Source organism: Meles meles, chromosome 5 (genome assembly GCF_922984935.1).
Source record: "Meles meles chromosome 5, mMelMel3.1 paternal haplotype, whole genome shotgun sequence".
In the NCBI taxonomy this organism is placed as follows: domain Eukaryota; kingdom Metazoa; phylum Chordata; class Mammalia; order Carnivora; family Mustelidae; genus Meles; species Meles meles.
In genome coordinates, this window is record NC_060070.1 from 146,697,690 (window position 1) to 146,720,288 (window position 22,599).

General features: G+C 41.4%; 1 protein-coding gene across 2 annotated transcripts in view; it reads left to right on the forward strand.

Moving 5' to 3' along the window:
* Positions 1 to 22,599, forward strand: part of CDKAL1 (CDK5 regulatory subunit associated protein 1 like 1) — a 628,557-nt gene that overhangs the window by 406,497 nt on the left and 199,461 nt on the right. For both annotated transcript variants that reach the window (XM_046006189.1, XM_046006190.1), the window contains exon 11: positions 8,938 to 9,083. In XM_046006189.1, the coding sequence (XP_045862145.1) occupies positions 8,938 to 9,083 (146 nt within the window). The remainder of the gene's footprint in view (positions 1 to 8,937; positions 9,084 to 22,599) is intronic.

Sequence of the window (22,599 nt, forward strand, 5' to 3'; positions counted from 1 at the left end):
CTGAAACTGGTTCAGAAAAAAGGACTTTGCAGTCTGAAAGGCATGGGTCCTGAGTGCCATTAGTCCTCTTCTGACTCTTCCTGGTGAACACATTATTTTGAATGTCTTTGAACGTTTGTTTCCTTCATCCACAAAGTGACAGCTTGGCGGTGGGATGCATCAGGTTCTGCTGTACGACAAATGATCTCAAAAAATGTCAGTGTCTTAGAGCGACAAAAATGTATTTCCTTGCTCATGCTAAATAGCTGTCAAGGCTTGACCGAAGCCCGGTTCAGGTAGGCTCTCCTTCAGAACTTGGACAGTACAAGAAGGGGGCATGAGAGCAGGCGAGAACCCCCGGCTTTCCGCCTTCTGCAAGAAGGAGCACCTGTCCTTCCTGCCACTTTCACTGGCCTTTCAAGTCCCACAGCTGCTCCTGAGTTCCTACAGGGAGGGGGACCCAGGATATTTGGCAAAGAGCGCACAGCCTACCACAGAAATAATAGAAATACCCGCGTCCTGAGATGAGGGCACAGATGAAGGCTGTACAAGCTGCTCAGCAGAGTGCCTGAAGCGGGCATTGGGCTCCTTCGCAGAGGGACGCCATTCTAGGTTTCCGTGGGTATAAAATGCGGAGGGGCTTACTGTCTTCTCGGCATCCCCGGTCCCAGAAACATAGTTTGATGGTTAATAAATCCTTGCTTAGCTGCATCCTTTCCCTCCCAGGCAGTTCTGACCAGAGCACTTAAGTCACTAGAACGTTCTTTTTACCGTATACCACCTAACGCTTGAAGCGAAAGTTCTCTTAAATTAGCTTCATTTTGGGGGCGCCTGGGTGGCTCAGTGGGTTAAGCCGCTGCCTTTGGCTCAGGTCATGATCTCAGGGTCCTGGGATCGAGTCCCGCATCGGGCTCTCTGCTTGGCAGGGAGCCTGCTTCCCTCTCTCTCTCTCTCTGCCTGCCTCTCTGCCTACTTGTGATCTCTCTCTCTCTCTCTCTCTCTCTCTCTCGCTGTCAAATAAAAAAAAAAAAATTAGCTTCATTTTGAATAACTAGACCATAAATAAATTAAATATTTTAAAATAAGTCTTTAACAGCTGCTTTTCTGGGGACGCCTGGGTGGCTCAGTCGGTTAAGCATCTGCCTTCGGCTCAGATCATGATCCCCTTGTCCCAGGCTCAGGATGGAGCCCCGCTTCGGGCTGCCTGTGAGGGGAGTCTGTTTCTCCCTCTGCCCCGCCCCCTGTTCATGCTGTCTCTCTCTCTCTCAAATAAATAAAATCTTAAAAAAAAAAAAAAATCTGCCTTTCCATCACATCCCTTAATTATTTATATCAGGCTTAAGAGAAGCCAATAGAATTGTTTTCACTGACTGCTCAGTCTAACTGGGATGCACTTTCCCCATTAAATTGATCAAGTATTGATTTGTTCTTTTAGTGGTTAGTAGACTAACTTCAATAGAAAAAAGACAACTATATGTATATTATACATTTGGTTTTTAGGACATACCTGTTCATATCATATAGCGTTTAAAACACAACAGATTTATTACTGTAAATTTTCCTCTTTGCTATTTTGTCTTAAAACTAATACCGTAAAGTGGACTTAATCACGTGTGTTCAAGTTTCATGAATTCTCACATACATAGAGATTCATGTAGCCGTCACCACCGTCAGGATACAAACACTCTCTTGATTTCTTGGTGATGGCAGAGCAGAATCCTAATTATAAAATAGAGTAATGATAATATCAGTTGAAAATAAATGTGTGTATAATTATAACTCTTAGCATCCTGACATTAGTATTAGTGTATATTTTTATCTTTGTAATGTAAAGTCTGATTATTGACTGTGACACTTAGATGACGTGGTAATGGTAAAGGAGCATTGAAGTCCTTTTAACATTTCTGTGAAGGCTAATTAGAACAGATACTTGTCTCAACTTCTTTTAACACGAATACCGAAGCTGTTAACTCTTTGCGGTTTAGAAGTGAATTCCATGTTATAATTAAGTTACAGACCAAATGTGATTTAGAATCTGCTCACACTATCTAATCCTCTTCACATGGGACATAAGGACTGGGACTGGACTCTTCTTAGGCTCCCTCATTCACTTTCTGATGCTATTAAATGATAATTTATTTTTAGATTGCTGAGTAAATGTAGGTGCTGGTAATTCACTTAGTGGTTGTTACAGTGTCACTAATGAAGTAATGGATGAAATAGGACTCTGGTCTTATTTTATCTTGACTTACGTGACTTTCCGAGTGTTGAAGGTGACTCCAGAAATAGGATCTCCTAGCACACAGGCATTGCTGTTTTGACCTTTAGCTAGAAGTCGTTGTAAGGACTTACTGTAATTAACCATGTTGACTAATTAATTGGGTCATTCATTCATTCGGCTATAACTGAAGTATTTCGAAGCTCAGGCATTCGCAAGGCAATTGCGAGATGCGGACAAGTAAGATCTATCATTGGGGTGGAGTATGTTTGGTAAAATTACAGGACAGGGAAACAAGTGCTAATGGAAGCCTCTACGTTGTCCCCTGGCACTGAGAGTGGAGAACACCCAGGAGCCGGGAAGAGCGACATTTAGAATAACATAATACTGGTACAGCAGGGGTGAACTTTGAAAACGTTACACTAAGTGAAATGAGCCAGGCACAAGAGGACAAGTATTGTAGGATTTCCCTTATGTGAGGTGCCTAGAACAGTCACATTCATAGAGACAGAAACCGGTATGAAAGGCAGGGAGAAGGGAGGCATGGGACGTTATTGTTTGGTGGGTATAGAGTTTCAGTTTGGGAAGGTGGGAAAGTTCTAGAGATGGACGGTGGTGATGGACTCATAACGTTGTTAGGTACTTAATGTCACGGAACCGTACACTCGAAAACGGTTAAAATGGGATATTTTATATCATATGTATTTTACCATCATAAAACAAAAAACAGTGGGAAGCAAAAAAATGATCATTTCTAGGCTCCACCCCCAGTTCTTCTATTTTTAAGAGACTTTTTAAAAAAGTAATTTTTGTAACATCACCTCCATCTTTTATAGTATCTGTCACAGTTTTTCTTAGTAAGATCCTGTATTTAACAACTCTTCTCTATTAGATTTATGCCATTAGATTGTGTTGTTAAAGTCCGTTAAGTGTAGACCAAACTCGCTTTACTAACTTAATCAAGCTAATAATATTCAGAACATTTGAAATACTCTTGCGTGAAGTGGCATATTTAATAAACTCTAAATTCCTATATTTTACTTAATTGAAAAAAATACCTACATACTTCAACATGGGTGACCCTTGAGAACATTGTAAGTGAGAGAAGCCGGTTACAAAAGACTGATGATTCTGTTTATATGAAATGTGTGGAATAGGCAATTTACAGAGTTAGAAAGTAGATTGTCGGCTGTTTCATGCTCGGGGAAAGGGGTTATGATGGGGAAAATGGGAAGAGACTGCTGGTGGGTACAGGATTTGTTTTCGGGGGAATGAACACATTCTAAAGTTAGACTTTGGTGATGTGCACCATCCTATGACTATACTAAAAAGCATTTAATTGCATACTTTTTAAAAATAGGTCAATTGTGTGGCATTTGAGTTATATCTCAAATAAGCTATTTTTTACAAAGCGTAAAGATAATGGTGTAATTTTTTTTGAAGTATCTTTTTGCTTCATCATATATCTCAGTGTAGTTGAAAACATAGCATGGTGAAGGTTAGCATTTTAAATATGCATATACTTTCTAACAAAGCTATAATCTGAGAGGGCTTTTGGATGGTTAACTATCAAAATGAATGCACAGGCATCTGAATGCAGGTATGAATTCTTGCATTCAAAAATTGAATGACCTTGTGAAGCTGGTAGAGTACCTATTCAAATCCAGGTAGAATATAATGATTGATTTGATGAGTGCAGAGCAACAAAAATGAAACTGAACATTTCTTTTAAAAATGTACCCACAAAAGGACACCTGGGTGGCTCAGTCAGTTGGACGTCTGACTCGTGGTTGTGGGATTCAGCCCTGCATCAGGCTCTCCACTGGGCATGGTGCCTGCCTGAGATTCTCTCTCTCCCTCTCTCTACCTTCCCCGCAACCGCCACCTCCCCCCCCGCCCACAAACACATGTACAGGCATTCTCTCTCTTTGAAATTAAAATGAAAATTTTAATGAAAATGTAGGGGCGCCTGAGTGGCTCAGTGGTTTAAGCCGCTGCCTTTGGCTCAGGTCATGATCTCAGGGTCCTGGGATCGAGTCCCGCATCGGGCTCTCTGCTCGGCAGGGAGCCTGCTTCCCTCTCACTCTCTCTGCCTGCCTCTCTGCCTACTTGTATCTCTCTCTGCCAAATAAATAAATAAAATCTTAAAAAAAAAAAATATGCTACCCCCCTGGGGTAGCCATCAATTACTAAAAAAAAAAAGAAAGAAAGAAAATGTACCCATACACACAATTGCTTTTTTAAAATTAAGTCTGTTCTCTTCAACTCATTATTACTTCTTTGCTTTTTAAGGTCATAAAAAAATAACATTGAGATGTTATTTAACATTGAGATGGTTACCCGTTCATGAAAGGAGAACTCCTTGTAAAAGCACCGGATGGAAATACTGATTCGTGGATTTGGTTAGCCATCCTGTAATCCCTGCCTATAATGCAGTCACTGTCTAGATGCTGAGCAGCCTTGATATATTTGCCCTTAAACTATAAATAACCTTATATTAAAAGAGATACTGTTTCCATGCTAGCTTTTAGCAGAGCTACACGCACCCACGCACGCACGCACCCACGCACGCACGCATGCACACACACACGCACACCCCTTGCAGGCACATTGCCAAGCAGCAGACTTGCCTGACGACTCAGACTCTCTCCACCAGCTCAGAGCTCAGGGTTGCTCATGGCTGCCATTCTCTTGTGAGCCACATTTTGGAACTAAATGCTCCTTTTTCCTTTGGTTAAACTGGACCCCACATGTCATTTATAAATTACTTGCATAAGAAAATACATTGTGATTCCAATATACAGCTGCAACAGGCTTTTAGAAATATAACCCATGGGCGGGGCGCCTGGGTGGCTCAGTGGATTAAGCCGCTGCCTTCGGCTCGGGTCATGATCTCAGGTTCCTGGGATCGAGCCCCGCATCGGGCTCTCTGCTCCGCGGGGAGCCTGCTTCCTCCTCTCTCTCTGCCTGCCTCTCTGCCTACTTGTGATCTCTCTCTCTGTCAAATAAATAAATAAAATCTAAAAAAAAAAAAAAAAAAAGAAATATAACCCATGGGCGAGGTGGCTACCTATGGGATGTCTGATTTTTACTTTGTACTTACCTATTAACGTGATTTTTCAACACCAAAAATTAAGGCAGGCCAATCATATGTTTGTTCACCTGCGTGAATACGTGTTACCTGTTTTAGCCAGACTTAAGTGTGACTAACTGAAAATTTGTCTTCCTATCAAATAGCACTATATTTTAAATCTCTTTGTATGGATGTTTATGTGGTTTTGACCCAGATATATGTATGGTTTGGTGATATACTTAGCATGGTACTAGCCACTGTGGGGATCCGGCGAGAGGAGTGAACCAAATCCCCTGCTTAGCTTCCCTCGTAGGGAAGGCAGAACCAAGAATTCATTCGGATCACACCAGGCACAGCCGCTGAGGAATCATAGAGGGAGTAATCTCTGACACCAGAGAACCTGTAACTAGAAGCTAACCCTTAAAACAAAAAGAATTTTGAAGGGGGTAGAAACCAAAACGTCTTTAACCAACACGTTGAGTTCTCATGAAAAGGAATAGAACTAAAAACAGAACCAAAAATATGTACTTTGTCTCTTTGGGGTACGTTAATCTATGGTAAGTCCTAAATCCTTTAGTAGGAGAAATACAGACATTAATTAAGGGGCAAGGTTATTTTTATTTTGTCTTCTGGTGCCTACCATTCTAAAACTGCGAAATCTCTAGTATGAAGCTGAAGGTAATGACTAGTGGGAAGTCTTATTTTGGGAGCCAAAGAGAAAGCCCACCAAATTTCTCCTACTTGTTGGCTATTAAGTTTTAATTTGTCAATTGTCATACTGTAACAGGGCAGTACTTTATCCGGGGCAGAATCCTGTGTGGTGTAGTGGTAGTAGTAGTAGTAGCAGCAGCAGCAGCAGCAGCAGCAGTAGTAGCAGTAGTAGTAATAGTAGTTGGAAGTGGTGGCTGCCCTGAGGGTTTCTGGGAGAAGCTGCACTCCCCTGTCTGGCCCAGGCTCACGGTTGCTGGGATCCCCTTTCCAGTCTGTTGTATGAAAATTAGCAAAGGTTAGCTGTCCTTCACTTACTAGCTAAGGGAACTCGCTTATTGAAAAGCTGTTCTTTTAAGGTTCCCATTAATCTGTATGAACGTGTGTGACCATGAACTTCAGATCCTTTGCAAGGAAGAAGAAGAATATCGGATAACTTGTCTATTGAGTACTTACAGATAAGCACATACTGAGGTATTTTATTTTATTTTCCCTATAACCCAGTAGTCCTAGGAAGTAGGTACTACCACCGTCTCTGTTTCACAGATAAGGAAACCAAGGCACAGAGGAGAGTGAAATTTCATTTCCCAGATTTTTTTGGTTCAGGTGTCATCATTTATCACAGTAGGTATGTTGAAAGTTAGCAAATGCAGAGTCCTGCCCCTTTAAAAAATAAGGATTGGTCTTACACTGTTTGTGAATCTTGATGTTCAGGCCTGAGAGACCTGAAAGGTGCAGAAGCATGGCAGAAAGCCCGCATATTTACCGTGGGGTCCATAATGTTAAGCGTTGCCGTGCAGCCTCATACACAGTAGGTGCTGAGTAAGGGTAGGAAGAGCCCACAGATGAGTTACCCAGCCAGGGAATGTAACCGTTTTATGAACAGATAATGCATTAACCAGTTATAGTTTTGTTAAATAAGGAACTATGCAACTCCAGTTCGAATGTGTATATCTCTATATGTATCTATCGGTCCATATATATGTATATGTTTGTATAAAATACTATATATATACCGATTAATTTCTGGTAAAGTATCGATAAAACATATCCATGAGTAAAATTATTGGACTATTAAATTTCTTCATCCAAAGGGATTTTTTAAAACAACTAAGGCACTGGGCGCCTGGGTGGCTCAGTGGGTTAAAGCCTCTGCCTTCGGCTCAGGTCATGATCTCAGGGTCCTGGGATCGAGCCCCACATCGGGCTCCTCCTCAGTAGGGACCCTGCTTCCCGCTCTCTCTCTGCCTGCTTCTCTGCTTACTTGTGATCTCTGTCTGTCCAATAAATGAATAAAAAATAAAATCTTAAAAAAAACAAACAACTAAGGCATTATTAAGAAGGTGACAGATCTGAGTTAATTGTTCTTTCTTCCACGTTGGCAAAAGCCTTAGTGTTGGCATTCAGTAGAGACACACAGGGCATGGTTGACACGTGTGCCTGACTGGCCCCTGAATAACCAGGAGGTGACTCTGTGGAATTAGCTGGTTCTCTCACTCCACATAAGATCCTCAAAATACTGTTCCAAGAATGAAAATGAAGTAACGGATTGGAAAACGCGGTCCTTTAAAAACTAAAAATCACTAGTTACGTGCAAGTTATCACAGAGGAGCTCCTTTCTCAACATTCTTTTTTTTTTTTTTTTTAAGATTTTATTTATTTATCTGACAGAGAGATCACAAGTAGGCAGAGAGGCAGGCAGAGAGAGAGGAGGAAGCAGGCTCCCTGCGGAGCAGAGAGCCCGATGCGGGACTCGATCCCAGGACCCTTAGACCATGACCTGAGCCGAAGGCAGCGGCTTAATCCACTGAGCCATCCAGGCGCCCCCTTTCTCAACATTCTTACCTCTCGGTCTCTTTGTAGGCGTCCTCTCTCCACCACTCCCCTGCTCCCCTCTTTTCTTGCCCTCCTCTCCTCTCCCTTCCCAGCCCTCCAGTGGGTGAGTCCGCAGTGCAGAGGAGGAGGCTCAGTCATTCTGGTTTCGTACTGCTTTCGTAAATGCTCACGTGACCACAGCTCTCCTTCTGTTCTTCTTCCTGCCTGCGTTTGTATCTCCTGAGGAATTCTAGAAAATACCCTCTGGGTTTCCTGATTTGTTTCACTCTGGTTTGCTCTAACTTTGCCAACTACGTTCTTCTTCCTGTTCTTCCCTTTTCCCCGACTCTACATGGATGTCCGCAGGTGACCCGAGGCCAACAGGCTAGCTTCATTGTGTGATGCTCTCTCTTTTGCATTGTAGATGCTCAACAAATATGTGGTTGTTGGCTAGCTGAGAAAGAAATAGGTGGAGCGCCTGGGTGGCTCAGTGGGTTAAAGCCGCTGCCTTCCGCTCAGGTCATGATCTCAGGGTCCTGGGATCGAGCCCCGCATCGGGCTCTCTGCTCCGCGGGGAGCCTGCTTCCTCCTCTCTCTCTGCCTGCCTCTCTGCCTGCTTGTGATTTCTGTCTGTCAAATAAATAAAATATTTAAAAAAAAAAGAAATAGGTTACACATCCCTTCTTCTCCTTCAGTATTAAAAAAAAAAAAAATTGTTGACTGGCCTTAAGTCTGGAGATTTTATTCAAGTACCCAGGATAACAGAGTCTTAATTGTTTAACTACTGCCCCTTCCCCCTGCTAATCTAGCGAGGCAGAATATAAAACTTTTTTGAGGCAAGGGAGGAGTGGTGGTTATTTTGAAGTCCTCAAAAATCTTGCTTTTCAGGCATTCCGTGACTTTACCTTCATTTTGTTATCTAAGAGAGACACTGAGCGTGAGGAAATAAGCCTTGTGTGGAATTCTCCGAAAGTCATCATGGAGTCATCACGGAGTTGTACCTGTTAACATTTGCTTGAAGAGCGGCTGCGTCCGTTTTCAGCTTTGTTTATTTGCTTGCCCCTGTGAGTGTTGATCTGAAGGAAACCATTACCCAATTCCTTAAAATGGTTAATGTTTTCTCCTTCCATTTTTTTTTTTAAAGGAAATGGCAAAAATCCTTAATCATCCCCGAGTCTACGCTTTCCTGCACATCCCAGTCCAGTCTGCCTCCGACACTGTACTCATGGAAATGAAGAGAGAATACTGCGTGGCTGACTTCAAAAGAGTAGTGGATTTCCTGAAAGAGAAGTAAGTCTGTTAGTACTTATGAAAATAACCATTCCTTTTCTTCTTTCAAAAGCATGTGGCAAAAATGCACTAATTGTAGCCAGAGTGAAAGGTACCAGCGAGAAGGCGAGAGTTTTGAAGCTTCCCCAGGCTTTATGTTTCCTTAGGGACCCTTCATGTGGTTTCTTCTTATATCCACCTCCCATCTGTGCACGACACACCATGAATCTGGGTAAGATTGCCCGTCTCTCTAAGCTAATGTGCATTGTGATCATTTTTATACCCGACCTAGTAGATGAAAACTGCTTTGGCTTTGCTTAAATCTCCCTTAATGTGGACTTTGAGGTGCTAAGCTGGTTCTGATGTGGAGATAGGCCAAATTGTGTCACTACAGAAGAGACTGTTTTCTACCAAGTAGCATTTTTTGACGAGTATCTGAAAAGTCTCTGCTTTTACATGTTTATCCCTGAAGATTACTTGAAAAATTGTGACTTACAAGGAGGTTTAAGGATTCTGTTTTTTAAGGTTGAAATTGCTGTTGACCAAAATTAAGGCATATTTACACAATCTTAAACATGAATGATCATTTTGTTTCCACAGAAAACACTTGCAGCCCATAATTATATTCTTTAAAATCCTACTTCTCATCATCACCAAACACTGACTGCCTTCTGTGATTATACAAGGCAGGAAATAGTAGGGCTGGCCAAGGTCATACAAAACCTTCTCAAGTCTAGGGCACTGTTCTCCCCTCGGGGGTACGTCATTTATCTTGGCATATTTGCGGCATGGGTCTTCCTACTTTCCATAATTTTTTTCCATAATTTTTTTCCTCTGTTGTTTTTCATAATTAAGATACAACTTTTTATTTCCATCTTCTTGTTTATAATTATGTACCTTTGTACCGTGTCGAAGTGCTGCATGGATATGATTGCTTTATACAAATTGTAAGCAATTATTTTTTCCACCTTCAATTAGTGACTTATCCTGACTACACAGAAATCTTTTAAAATCTTTTTCTTCTTCTATTTACTTTCTCCTTGCTTCCTCATCTTTCCTGTACATCGTTCTAATTTTTTTTTTCACCTCTGGGCATTTCTTGATTATCCTAACCACTAGAAATAAAGACACTTGTGTGCATTCAAACAAACACAGCTAATTGTTCGAATATTCAAATCAGTGAATAGAAGGCATTTTTAATCTAGGATTTCATAATTATAATCATTAAGTATATACAGCCTTCAAAGCAGAAAACAGAATAATGACAGATCTCTACCGTCTATAATACTTTCTGCTCTTAAAGAGAACTGAGGTCAGGGCTGAAGGATAAGAGCTTTTATGTCCGATGTCTGTTAAGTTGCCCAGTGTCCCTCCTTTGCTTTTATTCTAGCTGATGGTAGGTGAACTTGTCTCATGTGAGAGAGTCCTTTTGGGCACGTTGGCAATGGTGAATGGAATATTTTCAAAATCACAAACATACTGTTGCACCTGTGAAATTTCTTGCCTGTTGCTTATTACTAGGGCGGTAGCAAATAATGTGCACAATTCATACCTGTTGCACAAGATTTTGCCAAGTGTAGACATGCACCCTGTTGTGCAGAATAGACTAGAACACTTTCCAAGTGCTTTGTTGCGTTAATGTGATTCAGTAAGGTTAAGGAATCAACACCTCTTTCTCCTCTACTTGGGTGAGTGCTGACTCAGTTGTTTGGAGAATTACTGCAGCCTTCTATGTGGACAACAATTTCACAATAAGTTCTAGCCTTTTATGTTGTTCCAAAGATGGACCTTTTAAATCTGTTGCATCTGGAACAGTTTCAACAGCATCCATGAGCTGTAGAGAGGTCAAAAGATGATCACATCAAAGTGTTAGAGTAATCTCTTGCCCTTATTCGTGGCTGAATTATTCATGGCTGAAACTCATTGTCCTTTCTTTGGATTCCGAGTTGCCCTGAGACATCTGTGTAGCTTTTCTAGAACTACTCTGCTGTCTGGAAGATCCAGAACTGGGTGCTCCACCCTAGGATTACCAATATTTCTAGCACTGGAAATACCAGAGATCCCTGGAGAGGATATAGGAGATGTCCGGAGAAGACACCCCATCCCGCAGCCCATCCGTCCATAATACCGGTTTCAGCCTGGGAGAGTGTGAGTCTTGATAGCATCTCTGAGAAGTGGTTTATTAAACTCTATCTTGGAGGTACACAGTGAGGACGCAGGAAACCTTGGTATATAATTCCATACTTAAATTACAATTTACAGGATATATCAGAAAAACGTAGAAGGCAGACAATATGATAATCCTGATAAAACTTAAAGGACTCTTTGGAAAATAAGAAGAAATCAAATTATGACTACTAATAAGGTGATCCTTACATGGTTTTAGACAGTTCATCAGAACCATGAAATTGTGTCTTCCGTCCAGTCTCTCCTGTCGCTTGTGATGCATAGTTCTGTGCGCTCACCCCTGTGCAGACGATACACCCCACCTTTGCTCTTGTGAAAAAGTATTCCCGTCCTTCGGGGAAGTCCACGCACCCAGGGAGGAATTTTCAACTGCATCCAGCTTAAAAATAAATGAAATCTTTTGAGCAGGTTTCTGCTCTCATGGTTTGCTTACTTTTCCTGTAAAAAACCAGCACAGCTTTTATGCCAAATGGATTAGTGCTTATAGGAAACACCAAAGTTTCACGGATTTTTACCGTAGAACCGCTAGTCTGGATAACTGATCCAGCACAAAATTGTTTTGGCTAGCATTTTATCAAAATTCAGTAAAATACTGTCTTTTTTTGGAAAGAGGGCCTCATACTGTCATTTTGCTTTCGTGTGTTTGTTAAAATGACTCTGACGTAAAGTGTTTTGTGTGGCGCTCTCCTCTGATATCTGCTTTTTAGGTTCCTGTACGAGTGTCTGGTTTCCTCCGAAGTTTTTGAAGCCTATTTCTTTTTTCTTAGTGAGCCTTTAACAACTAAGAATCTTGATTTTCTTTTCCTCTCCATCAATAGGAGACTTATATATTCATGTTATGCATGAGGGACAGGGCATTTCCTAATCTGTTTCATCAAAAAAATCCAATTCTGAAAACAACCTATCGCATGTAACATGGCCACCGAACTGTGGGCTGCAGGCTTTGAAACTACGAATTCAGCCGTGGCCGAGATGCCACGCCTCTGAGATGCTGGAGGTGACATCTTTTTAATTAATTTTCTTTACAGTTGAAACTGGCCCATGTTTTAGCTGGGAGCAACAGAAGTTGACTTACGAGCCAAGTTGAAGTTGATTCATTATTCTCTTCAGTTGTTTGAAAGTTGGCAGCCATTACCATAACAGCAGCTGGATTGACGATAACCCAGTGGTTCTGGCACATGTTGAGACATATGGGAATTTATTAAATCACGCAACCTTTGCGAAGGAAAGTGTCTAAATTACTTAATATACTAATTTAAAACAGCTGGTCCTGAGCAGACAATCATGTGACTTAAATTATTCTATTCTGATTGATTAACCCAGTTGGAAAATTAACTAAGTTGATGTTTTCATATGAACGGAGAAGATGGTTTCTTGAATTACGTAATGGGAGCTTCAGGGGCGGAGAAGGAAGCAGCCATCATCACTAAGGTGCATTTCTGGTTTCAGAAAGATTTACGTTCTTGTGATTTTTAACAAATACCTCCTAAGTGCAACTGCTTCCGTTAATCCTCACTGAGCTGGTTTTTGTGTTATCTTTTTTTTTTTTTAAAGATTTTATTTATTTATTTGACAGACAGAGATCACAAGCGGGCAGAGAGGCAGGCAGAGAGAGAGGGGGAAGCAGGCTCCCCACTGAGCACAGAGCCCGATGTGGGACTTGATCCCAGGACTCTGGGATCATGACCTGAGCTGAAGGCAGAGGCTTAACACACTGAGCCACCCAGTTGCCCCCGTTTTTGTGTTATGTTATTGGGATTTTTTTTTTTTAAAGTATAACACTTGAATCATTATTCTTATTTTTTCATGTAATTTTGAAAGAGTTACTTCCCAAAGAGCAGATTTTTCACTTAGCTGTTTTGAGGATGATGTAATTTGGGTTCCTAGGACTTTGGTACCTTGGAGGTAGACTTTGATTGGGCTCCCCTCATCTGAGCAGCATTGAATTTGCACAGTCGCTCCCCACCATAAAACCGTATATTCACATATATTCAAAAAGTCACAACACGCAGAGGTGTTCTCTCAAGCATATGTTCTCATGCTAAGTAAGAAAAACTGAGTCCTCAAATTCACACATTAAAGTGTGAAAGAAATACTAAGAGTGTCCTGTTGAAAAATACATTTTAAGACGTGAAACACTTTATGTATTAAAAGGCCTATTTGTTTTTGGAGATTATTTTGTTGGAAGTAGTGGCCTTTTGGTCTTCACTAACCAGACCTTAAACTTGGGAGACAAGATCCGTTCCCCTCACTCGGTAAATACATTTTGAATGAACTGATGACTGGTTATGTTTTTACCTGCAGGTTGCATAGATCTGAAGTTGTGCCTTACTGTGGCATCTTTGTGTGGACTTTTAATGCCATGATATTACCCTCCGCAGCATTTGCCATTATCATCTGCCAACGTGCTGTGTAATTCTGGGTTAATTTGTCATGTTGCTTATCAAATATTAACCTTGAGCATCATGCTATGTGTGCACAGCCCCAAGCCCCTGTACCCACAGATTGCCCTGTGAAATTCCACAACCAGTAACTAAGGAGCTTTTAGTGGGGAGAACTCACTGGAGGTGGGGGGCAGACAGCCTTGCAGAGGAAGTTCTGTCCTCCGATCTCTCCACTGTATACTCAGGCTGTGAAGGGGCACAGGGACCCAAAGTCAGGCTGGTTTTGGCGGGGTGGTTTCTGTCAGTGAGTCCCAGAGTTCTCTCACTACCTCCCAGCCTGTCCTATGACCTACTTTTCCAGTCTCTCTGCAGAGGGGAAAAAAGAGAGATGCTAACTCATTAACATCCTGAGTTTTGGGGTTTTTTTTTCTTCTTTTCATGAGTTTCCAGTCACCCACGTGTCCGTACTGGAACAGAATCTGATGAAAGGCCAAATTGTGCTAAATTTGTGTTTTATTCCATTTTTTTATATCTAGTTTTATTCCTAGTGGCTTGAAAACACAAGCAACAGTATTTGTCAGAACAGAGGAAAAGAAATTGCAAAAACAAAAAACAAAACCAAAAAAACCAATCCGGCAAGGATTAGGTAATTAAGTTTCCTTCCAGATGCGTTCCCAGATGTGTTTCTGTTCACTGAATAACCACCTCCCAAATAATTTAGGGAAAATACTTCCCTCAAAATTGTTTTCTGGCTTTATCTCATCCTTTCTGATATCTTTAACTTGGTGGATATTTTGGGTGTCCCTAAGGCCTTGCTCACTATTCTCTCTCTTGTCAGATATCTTTCTGAAATAGTGACGTTCTCTTCTCTTTCTCTGTCTCCCTAGCTAGCTCTACATTATTTCAAGAAAATGAATGCATATCATTTGAACAGTTATGTAGCAAGGAAAACATTTACCTTTTCTTTCTGACCATAGTATTATATTTATATTTGGAAGACACTGACATCATGTGCTAAACACCATATTATTTTGGGATTACCCTAAATGTGATTCATTGGTTTGAAGGTAATTACATTTTCTATTGATTTAGCTTTACACTTTCCATCGAGCCCGGTCCAGAGAGAAATCTCATCATTCCTAATCTCTTTCTACCTTATATCTTTCCTTTATGATACAATTGTGTTATTCCTTTCAGAAACAGAGAAGCTACCTTCCCTTAATCCTTTGTACATTTTCTCTCCATCTTATTGCAAACACAAGGGTCAGATCGCATACTGTGAAATCATATACTGGTCGTGAACATTTCTCCTTCGATAGAGTGCTTTTCGTATTCCACGGGGCTCGTGTCCTATGTCATGATGTTGTCACAGAAACCCAGACAAATATGTACGATAGGTATTTTTAACCTGCACTTTTTAAAGTGAACGTCAGGGTTCATACTGGTTAAAAAGACTTGGTGAGAGCCCACAGTGATTTAATGCATAATAGAACTCAGTCTTCAGTTTCTGCTGTGTAGCTCTCTCCCTACTGATTCTAATAATATTGATTTAATCACTTTTTAAAAAACTTATCAGTTTTGTGCTTAGCACTGTAATAAATGCAATAATACCAACACCAATAGTAATATTTAATATGGTCATGGTAATAAAACCAGTAGCTAATATTTTTAAGTTTGACTTTGGTGCCAAGCACTGCCATGAGGGCAGTGGTATAGGTTAATTTATTTAGTCCTTCAGTCCCAAGGATGTTATGTAATTTGCCCTTGGTCAGGCGCTTAGTGATGGAACCTTGGTGAGAGCTAAGGCCACGCGATGCCTGAGTCAGAACCCAGTCATTGTGCTGTACCCTGGTTCCCGTCGAAGGCATGTCACCCCAGGAATGGAGCCAGTGAGGTGGACTCAACACATGTGGGGGAGGTGAGATTTACAGTGTGTGCTTAGGAGGGAGGATGCGGAAGGATGGCTTCTTGGTATTTTATCCCAAGGCGTAGTAGATGGTATGGTTAACCAAGAGGGGAAATGAGAAGAAGGAGGAATGTGGGTAGAAGGCATGAGTTTGGTATGGGACATACTGAATTTGAAATGCAATTTAAAATAGAAATGAATTTGAAAAGAAGATCCAGGGGAGAACCCCTGCAGGCTGTGCAAAATAGGGACCAAGAGCCCCGGAGGGAGCTGAGGATCTAGAGATAAATGTTGGGAAGTAATTAGCTTTTAAGGGGTAGACGAAGCTGTGGGTGGGGAGATCATCCCGGAGCTGGAAAATGGAGGGCTGGGAACAGAGGACTTGGGGACACCAGTGTCTGAGTGCATGTAAAGATGAGAGGATCCCGTGCCAGAGGTTGTAAACACGGGGTCAGGCCGGGGTAGGAGGAGACACAGGAGGAAATGACACTGCAGAAGCCAAGGGACAAAGCAGTTAAGGAAAATGAAAATGGTAAAGGGTCAGCTGTCAACTAGAGTTGGCTCTTGTCAGCAGGCGCTAGAGGGGAAAGAAAAGGTATTTTTAAGATTCTGTCCGCAATACCGTAAGTGTTCAAAACCTGTTGAGATACAGTATTGTCCCCTGTCCCAGCAGTCTCCGTGGTCCTCTGTTGACCGCATTCCCAGTTCCTAGCACAGCGTTCCCTTTGTCCTCCTCTTGTCTTCCCTCTGCTCTCCTGTGCACATGGCGCTGGGGGCAGGAGAGCAGGAGGCAGGCATATTGTGTAGTCATTGCATGAATGGTGCTCGCTCTGGAACCAATGAGATTAAGGCTTAGAGTAATATTTCTCAGTCTGTTTTAAGGAAAGTTCTCTTTTCATAAATAAGAAAATCCCCTGCTCTTTGCAGAGAAACTGATATATTCCCTTTCGTAGACCATCAACCTCTGCATTCATAGAGAGTCTGTGTTCTGTGAGCTCCTGCTGGCTAATAGCTAACAATAATTATAAGGCATTGTTTATTGAGTGTATAATATGTTGGAAGCAATGATGTGCTAAGCACTTTATGTAGATTAGCTCATTTAATTTTTACAATGGCTCACACCAGACAGGAAATATTATTACCCCATGTGACAGGTGAGCAACTTAAGGCATACGGTGACTTTGCCTGAAGTGACTGTGCTAATAACTGGTCGAGTTCAGATTCACGTGCCAGCCTGTGAACCTCCAAACTTTTTTTCATTGCTGCCATGGCATCTAGCCTTCCCAGTCTTCTTAGAAACATCAGGGATGATCGTAATTTTCTAATTAGGGATTGACTCTATTATCAGATAGAAAATTTTAAGTTAGACATAGCTTCTTCCAAAAATTTACTCTTTCTGTAGTCCGAATCCCCTCCTTTTTGCTTTCACTCCCCATCCAGGTGGAGATTCCCTGAGCGAGGGGATGATAAGGAAGCAGTTGTGATTGTCAGCACAGGGAGAGAAATTACCATTAGATAATGACTGGTCTATCTGTAACAACACCTTTAACTGTACATTGCAGAGTGTCTTCATGAAGTGTGTACAAGTAAAGTAAAACGCCGTCCCAAGGCTTACGTCTTGCAGAGTATTGTCTTACATAGTCTGCTGTGTCTCAAAAACTTTATTACGTCCTCATTTCTATGTCTTTTCATCCTTCCTTCCTGGAACCAACTATATTAATATCCAGCTCAAATTCCCACCCCTAACCAGACTTAGTTCCTCACACTGACCCGTGTCGTCACATGCTGCTGGCACAAGGAGAGTCCATTCTTGGCCACTCGTACCTCCTGTACTCATCCCTGTCATCATTCTCTGATGGCCATTTCCTGAGGCCTCCTAATTCTCTGGGACCTTATGTCCTTATCGAAAACCAGGAAGAAATCATGGGAGCATATGCAGTGCATGTAGTTTGGAACGTTCTACGAGACTTTGAAGTAATACCTGAAAGGCACAGTAACTAAGTCAGCAGCAAACAATAGGAAGAAGTCGGGGTCATATAACCCATCATTGTTTTTAAAAATTGAATTTTGGATTATTGAGATCTGACCAGTTTAAATTCTGGAAATAGAACCAAAAAAGTCATTGTGAATTGATAGGAATTTCAAAGGAGCCAAAGTCTCATTTATTCAACTAATACTTAGTGGTTATAGACTATATGTCAGACACTTGTTACGTGTAGATTATGAAAAGCTAAGTAACACCTGATGCCTGTCTTCTGGAGACTCACATTCTTAAATCACGGTTCATATTATACAAATATGTATATTTGTATACATATTTGTATATGTATATTGTATATTTGTATATGTAGTAAAACCCAAGATTAACTCTAGTATAGGGGAGCAGAGCAAAAATGTTTATTATAGGCTTTCCATGGACGAGAGGGAAATACTGAATTACAGGTCTCACAGAAAACCTGTCTCCTTTCTTTAGACGACTATACTTTATTGGTTTGATTTGTTTATGACATAAAATCTACTGACAGGGAAAGGCTTTATCTCAACCACATGTATGTGTATATATGTATATTTGTGTATATAAAATTATAGTTTGGTTTGTCTCAGAGTGACAGATAAAAAGTAATGGCGTAAAGAAAGTAGAAGTTGTTCAGTCCCAGAAATAAAGTTCAGAGCTAGCGACAGAGCTGTGATAATCTCTGGCGTGTCAGGGATGCAGGATATAGCTTTCATCTCACAGTCCAAGATGGTTGCTTCAGCTCCAGCCATCACAGTTGCATTCCAGTCTGTAGGGAGGAGAGGGACAAAGGATATGTATTCTTCCCCTTTAAACCCTGTTTGAAAGTTACATGTGTCACTTTGATTTTATCTAATTGGTCAGAACCTAGTCATGTGTTCTACACTGAGTAGAAAGAAGGGCTAAGCAATGGAGTCTTTAATTTGAGTGGCCTTTTGTCCATCTGAAAACCCAGGGCTCTGCTGGAAATAAGGGGAGGTGAGATGGAAAATGGTTAGAAGTCTGCCACAGTCTCTCATCCTTTGGGTCACCTTATTACTACACACAGAGTTTACCCTTTGTCTAAGAGAGATAACTCAAGCCCCGTCTAGTCTGTCCTTTTGTATATGCATGGTCTGTGGGCAATGCTCTTTCCTTTTCAGAATGTCCAAAGTCCCCATTTAAAGTAGAGTAGAAATTAGGACATAATTTTTAAAAGTTCCATTTAAAAATGGGGGTATGGGATTGACAGATGAATGAATAAAATGATGTGGTAGGGATTAAAATATTATTCAATGGAATATTACTGAGCCATCAAAAAGAACAAACTCTCGCCATTTGCAACAACATGGATGGAACTGGAGTGTATTATACTAAGCAAAATAAGTTAGAGAAAGAAAAATATATGATTTGACTCATGTAGAATTTAAGAAACAAAACAGATGAACATAGGGGAGGGGAAGGAAAAATAAAATAAGATGGAATCAGAGAGGGAGAGAAACCATAAGAGACTCTTAATCTTAGGAAACCAACTGAGGGTTGCGGCGGGTGGGGTGTGATAACTGGGTGATGAGCATTAGGGAGGACAGGTGATATACCGAGCACTGGGTGTTATATGCAACTGATGAATCACTGACCTCTACCTCTGAAATTAATAAAAAAATTATGGAATGGGAAACACACATCAGCTGTTGTTCAGTGGGAATTATCAAATCCTGTTTGGTAGAATCATGTGAAGACTTTCTGCCCTAGCACTGAAGGACATTCTTTGTTACCCTATCCCATGAACCCTGATAACCTTCAATAGGAGAAACTCCTGGCTGATCGTCCTCCACCGCTCTGGTCTCCGAGGCCATGTCTGAGTTGGGCATTAGAGAATATGCTCTTCTGACTGGGTTCTGCTACCTCCATGCCTGCTTCCTTCTGGTGCTGACGTCAGACCTGGAAATTGCTGTAAGAGTTGTATAGACACATACGACGCAGACCAACCTGATGCATCGTTGGCAACCACTTCCCTTAAAAATTTTAGTATGCTAAAAAAAAAAAAAATTTTAGTATGCTCCCCATCTATTTATTTCTTGTCAGTTCCATGAACAAATTAGTCAAAAATCACGTCTGGACATAGTTTTCAAACATGAAAACTCTCTATTTTATTTATTGGCCTCAATCTTATGCCCTATTACCCCGACTCTGAACAAATTAGTCAAAAATCACGTCTGGACATAGTTTTCAAACATGAAAACTCTCTATTTTATTTATTGGCCTCAATCTTATGCCCTATTACCCCGACTCTGAATTTCGGGATGACTTCATGGAGGCCATCTGAAACACTCTTCATCCCAGTGCTGCCAGGAAATGGTGTCAGTATATGGTGGGGCACTGGTCTCTTAGGGAGCGGCGCCATTGCAGTCAAGCCTTAAAATTGCTTTGCTTGGGTTTTTGCAAACCTGCAAAGCACAAAACTCACAGGCTTCTCAGCCAAATTGGATTATAACTCTCAAACACAGAGATTTTCCTTCAATCCCGGCTTGCAGCTGGCTCCTCCTAGTCTTGAGTTCTCTGTTGAGAGCAGGAAGAAGGAGCAGGGTAATATTTGTCATTCTGATTTTTTTTCTAGCACTCCTGCTGCTGGAGACTTAGTTAACACTTGGTCTGTCTACTGAGGTTTGGCGGTTGACAGTCTGACCAAGCATTTTGCCAACACACGATGCTAATTAGCTTCGGGTCTGCAGTGAGTACTTGAAACCTGCTGCAGGACCGAGCTAATGCCACCTTTCAGGTTCCGGCACCGGTAGTATTCAGCTGTAGATCGACTTGGTTTGGGCTGTCAATGACCAGAAACAAAAAAGAGCTCAAACAAGATAGGTGGGAAAACCCCAAAACATGTAGTAGGTGGTCGTCTTGCCCCGGTGGGACAGTCCGCAGTAGCGGGGACCCAGAGCTCTGTCCTGTTGCTTAGCTGTCCACGAGCTCCGGCGCCATGGTCCATGGTGACTGCTTACGACCCGTCCCTCAAGTCACCATGCTAGCTGGCAGAAAGGAGAAAGGGAAGGGTGCACCTCTCTCCTTCCCTACCCTTACAGTTCCTGTCTTGGAGTTGACCTGACACTGCACTTACGTCTTTTTGAGTAGAAAATGGCTGTTTCTGGTGCCAGAGAAACTGGGAAGTCCTGGTGTTTCTTCCAGACCTCCATGTATCTGACTAAAAATCTCGGCGGGAGGAGAAGGGAAGGGAACGGAGGGACCTTCACCAGTCTCTGCCGCTTGTGCTCTTGAAAATGCTCCCATGTCACAGTTTGAGAACTGCCCCTGAAAGGAATGAAGTCTGTTTTGGTCAACGAAATCAGCTGTGCCTTATTAATAGCCTTCCAAATGAACAGATTCCTCTTCCCTTATTTAGAGTAAGTTGGTTTTAGTCCAGCCATATAAATAAGACCAGGCATTCAACTTTTTTTGAAAATACCATTTTAGTTGAACTGTGCAATAATGACTAATTGTGTGATTAGAAAAATACCATTATTCTTTTGAGGGTTTTTTTTCTGGAAAAAGTGTTATTGTCCAGTTCTAACTCTTATCAACTGTCCTGGTTGGGTTTTATTCTTTTTTTCTCCCTTTTATTCTTTTTGAAAATTTTATTTATTTATTTTAGGGGGGGAAGGGGCAGAGGGAGAGGGAGAATCCTCAAGCAGACTCCCCAGAGCCAGAGCCTGACGCGGGGCTTGATCCCAGGGCTCTGGGATCAGGACCCAAGACAAAGGCAGACGACTGAGACCCCCACGCAACCCTTCTCCCTTTTAAATAAGTTGTACTTTCAAGAATCCTGATATAATTAAAATTTGAAGAGCATTTTTGTGCTTAGAAAAGAGTCAGATTGCATCTTAAAAACTTTTATAGTATAATTCCCTGAATTGTACTTAAAATTATAAAAGAAACTAAATTTAACTGAAAACTCTTGAGAACTTTCAGAATCGGGGTACATTGGAGAGCTTAAAAAGAAGAAAACAGCTACTGATTAAATTTTAATGAATTTTAAAACTGTTTTTGTACATAAAAAACATAGTATTTTCTGTTTTCATTGGCTAAAATAAGTCTCCATGTTTTTCCAAGTTAAAAAAACAACAAAAATACACAAATTAACTACACTAGCATAAAAATATTTACCCTAGAACCATGACTTAGTGTGTGTGTGTGTGTGTGTACGGGTGTGTGTGCGTACAGATATGCACACACATTCATGCTCACTCCTTTCAAATAACAATTATATTAATTTCTAATACTGAGCATTGAAAATATTCCAAATAAATAAATAATACAACGTTCCCGTCACTGTTCAGGTTGGGGAGTACAGAGAAAGTCATGTAATTCTTGCAGCCCCCCGGGGAGGTGTTACTGGCCTCCACATTGCACAGACGAGGAAGCAGCAAACGTGGAAGTGCGCAGGTAGCAGGCGCGCCAGGAGAATTTGAGTCCAGGTTGCCTCGCACTAGAGCTGGCGCCTCTCACTGCCGTGTTCTCCCATCGCACGTGCTGTGCAAAAATGGCTCAGCGGCCAGGGCCCGTCTGTCTGCAGACTTGTCATCAGTATACAAGATTGCCACCGAAACCAAACGTAAGCACTTAGAAACTTTTCCAGTATTTTAGCATTGGCAAGACATCAAATTTAATTCACTCTCGTCGTCGTTTTTAAAATGTAGCAGTGCATAATGAATTGGAGGGAAGACTGGTTATTAACCACAAATAATTCAAGAAGCACTACTATGAGCAGAGTGCATTTTATGGATTCTTTGGAAGTCATCATTTCATTTAGCTCGCCCAGTAACCTTGCAGAGTCCATGGTGCTATTTTTGTGTCTTAAGGTAAGAAACTAAAGATCAGAGAAGGAATATCTGTGGTGTATCTGGGATTCAAAGCCTGATCTCTATTCTATAAAATATAAAAACTACATTCTCTATTGACATTCATATTAGAATTTTTTTATGATTTAAAAAAAATTTTTTTTAAATGATCCCTACCCCCAGCATGGGGGTCAGACTCACAACCCCGACACCAAGAGTCCCACGCTCCGTG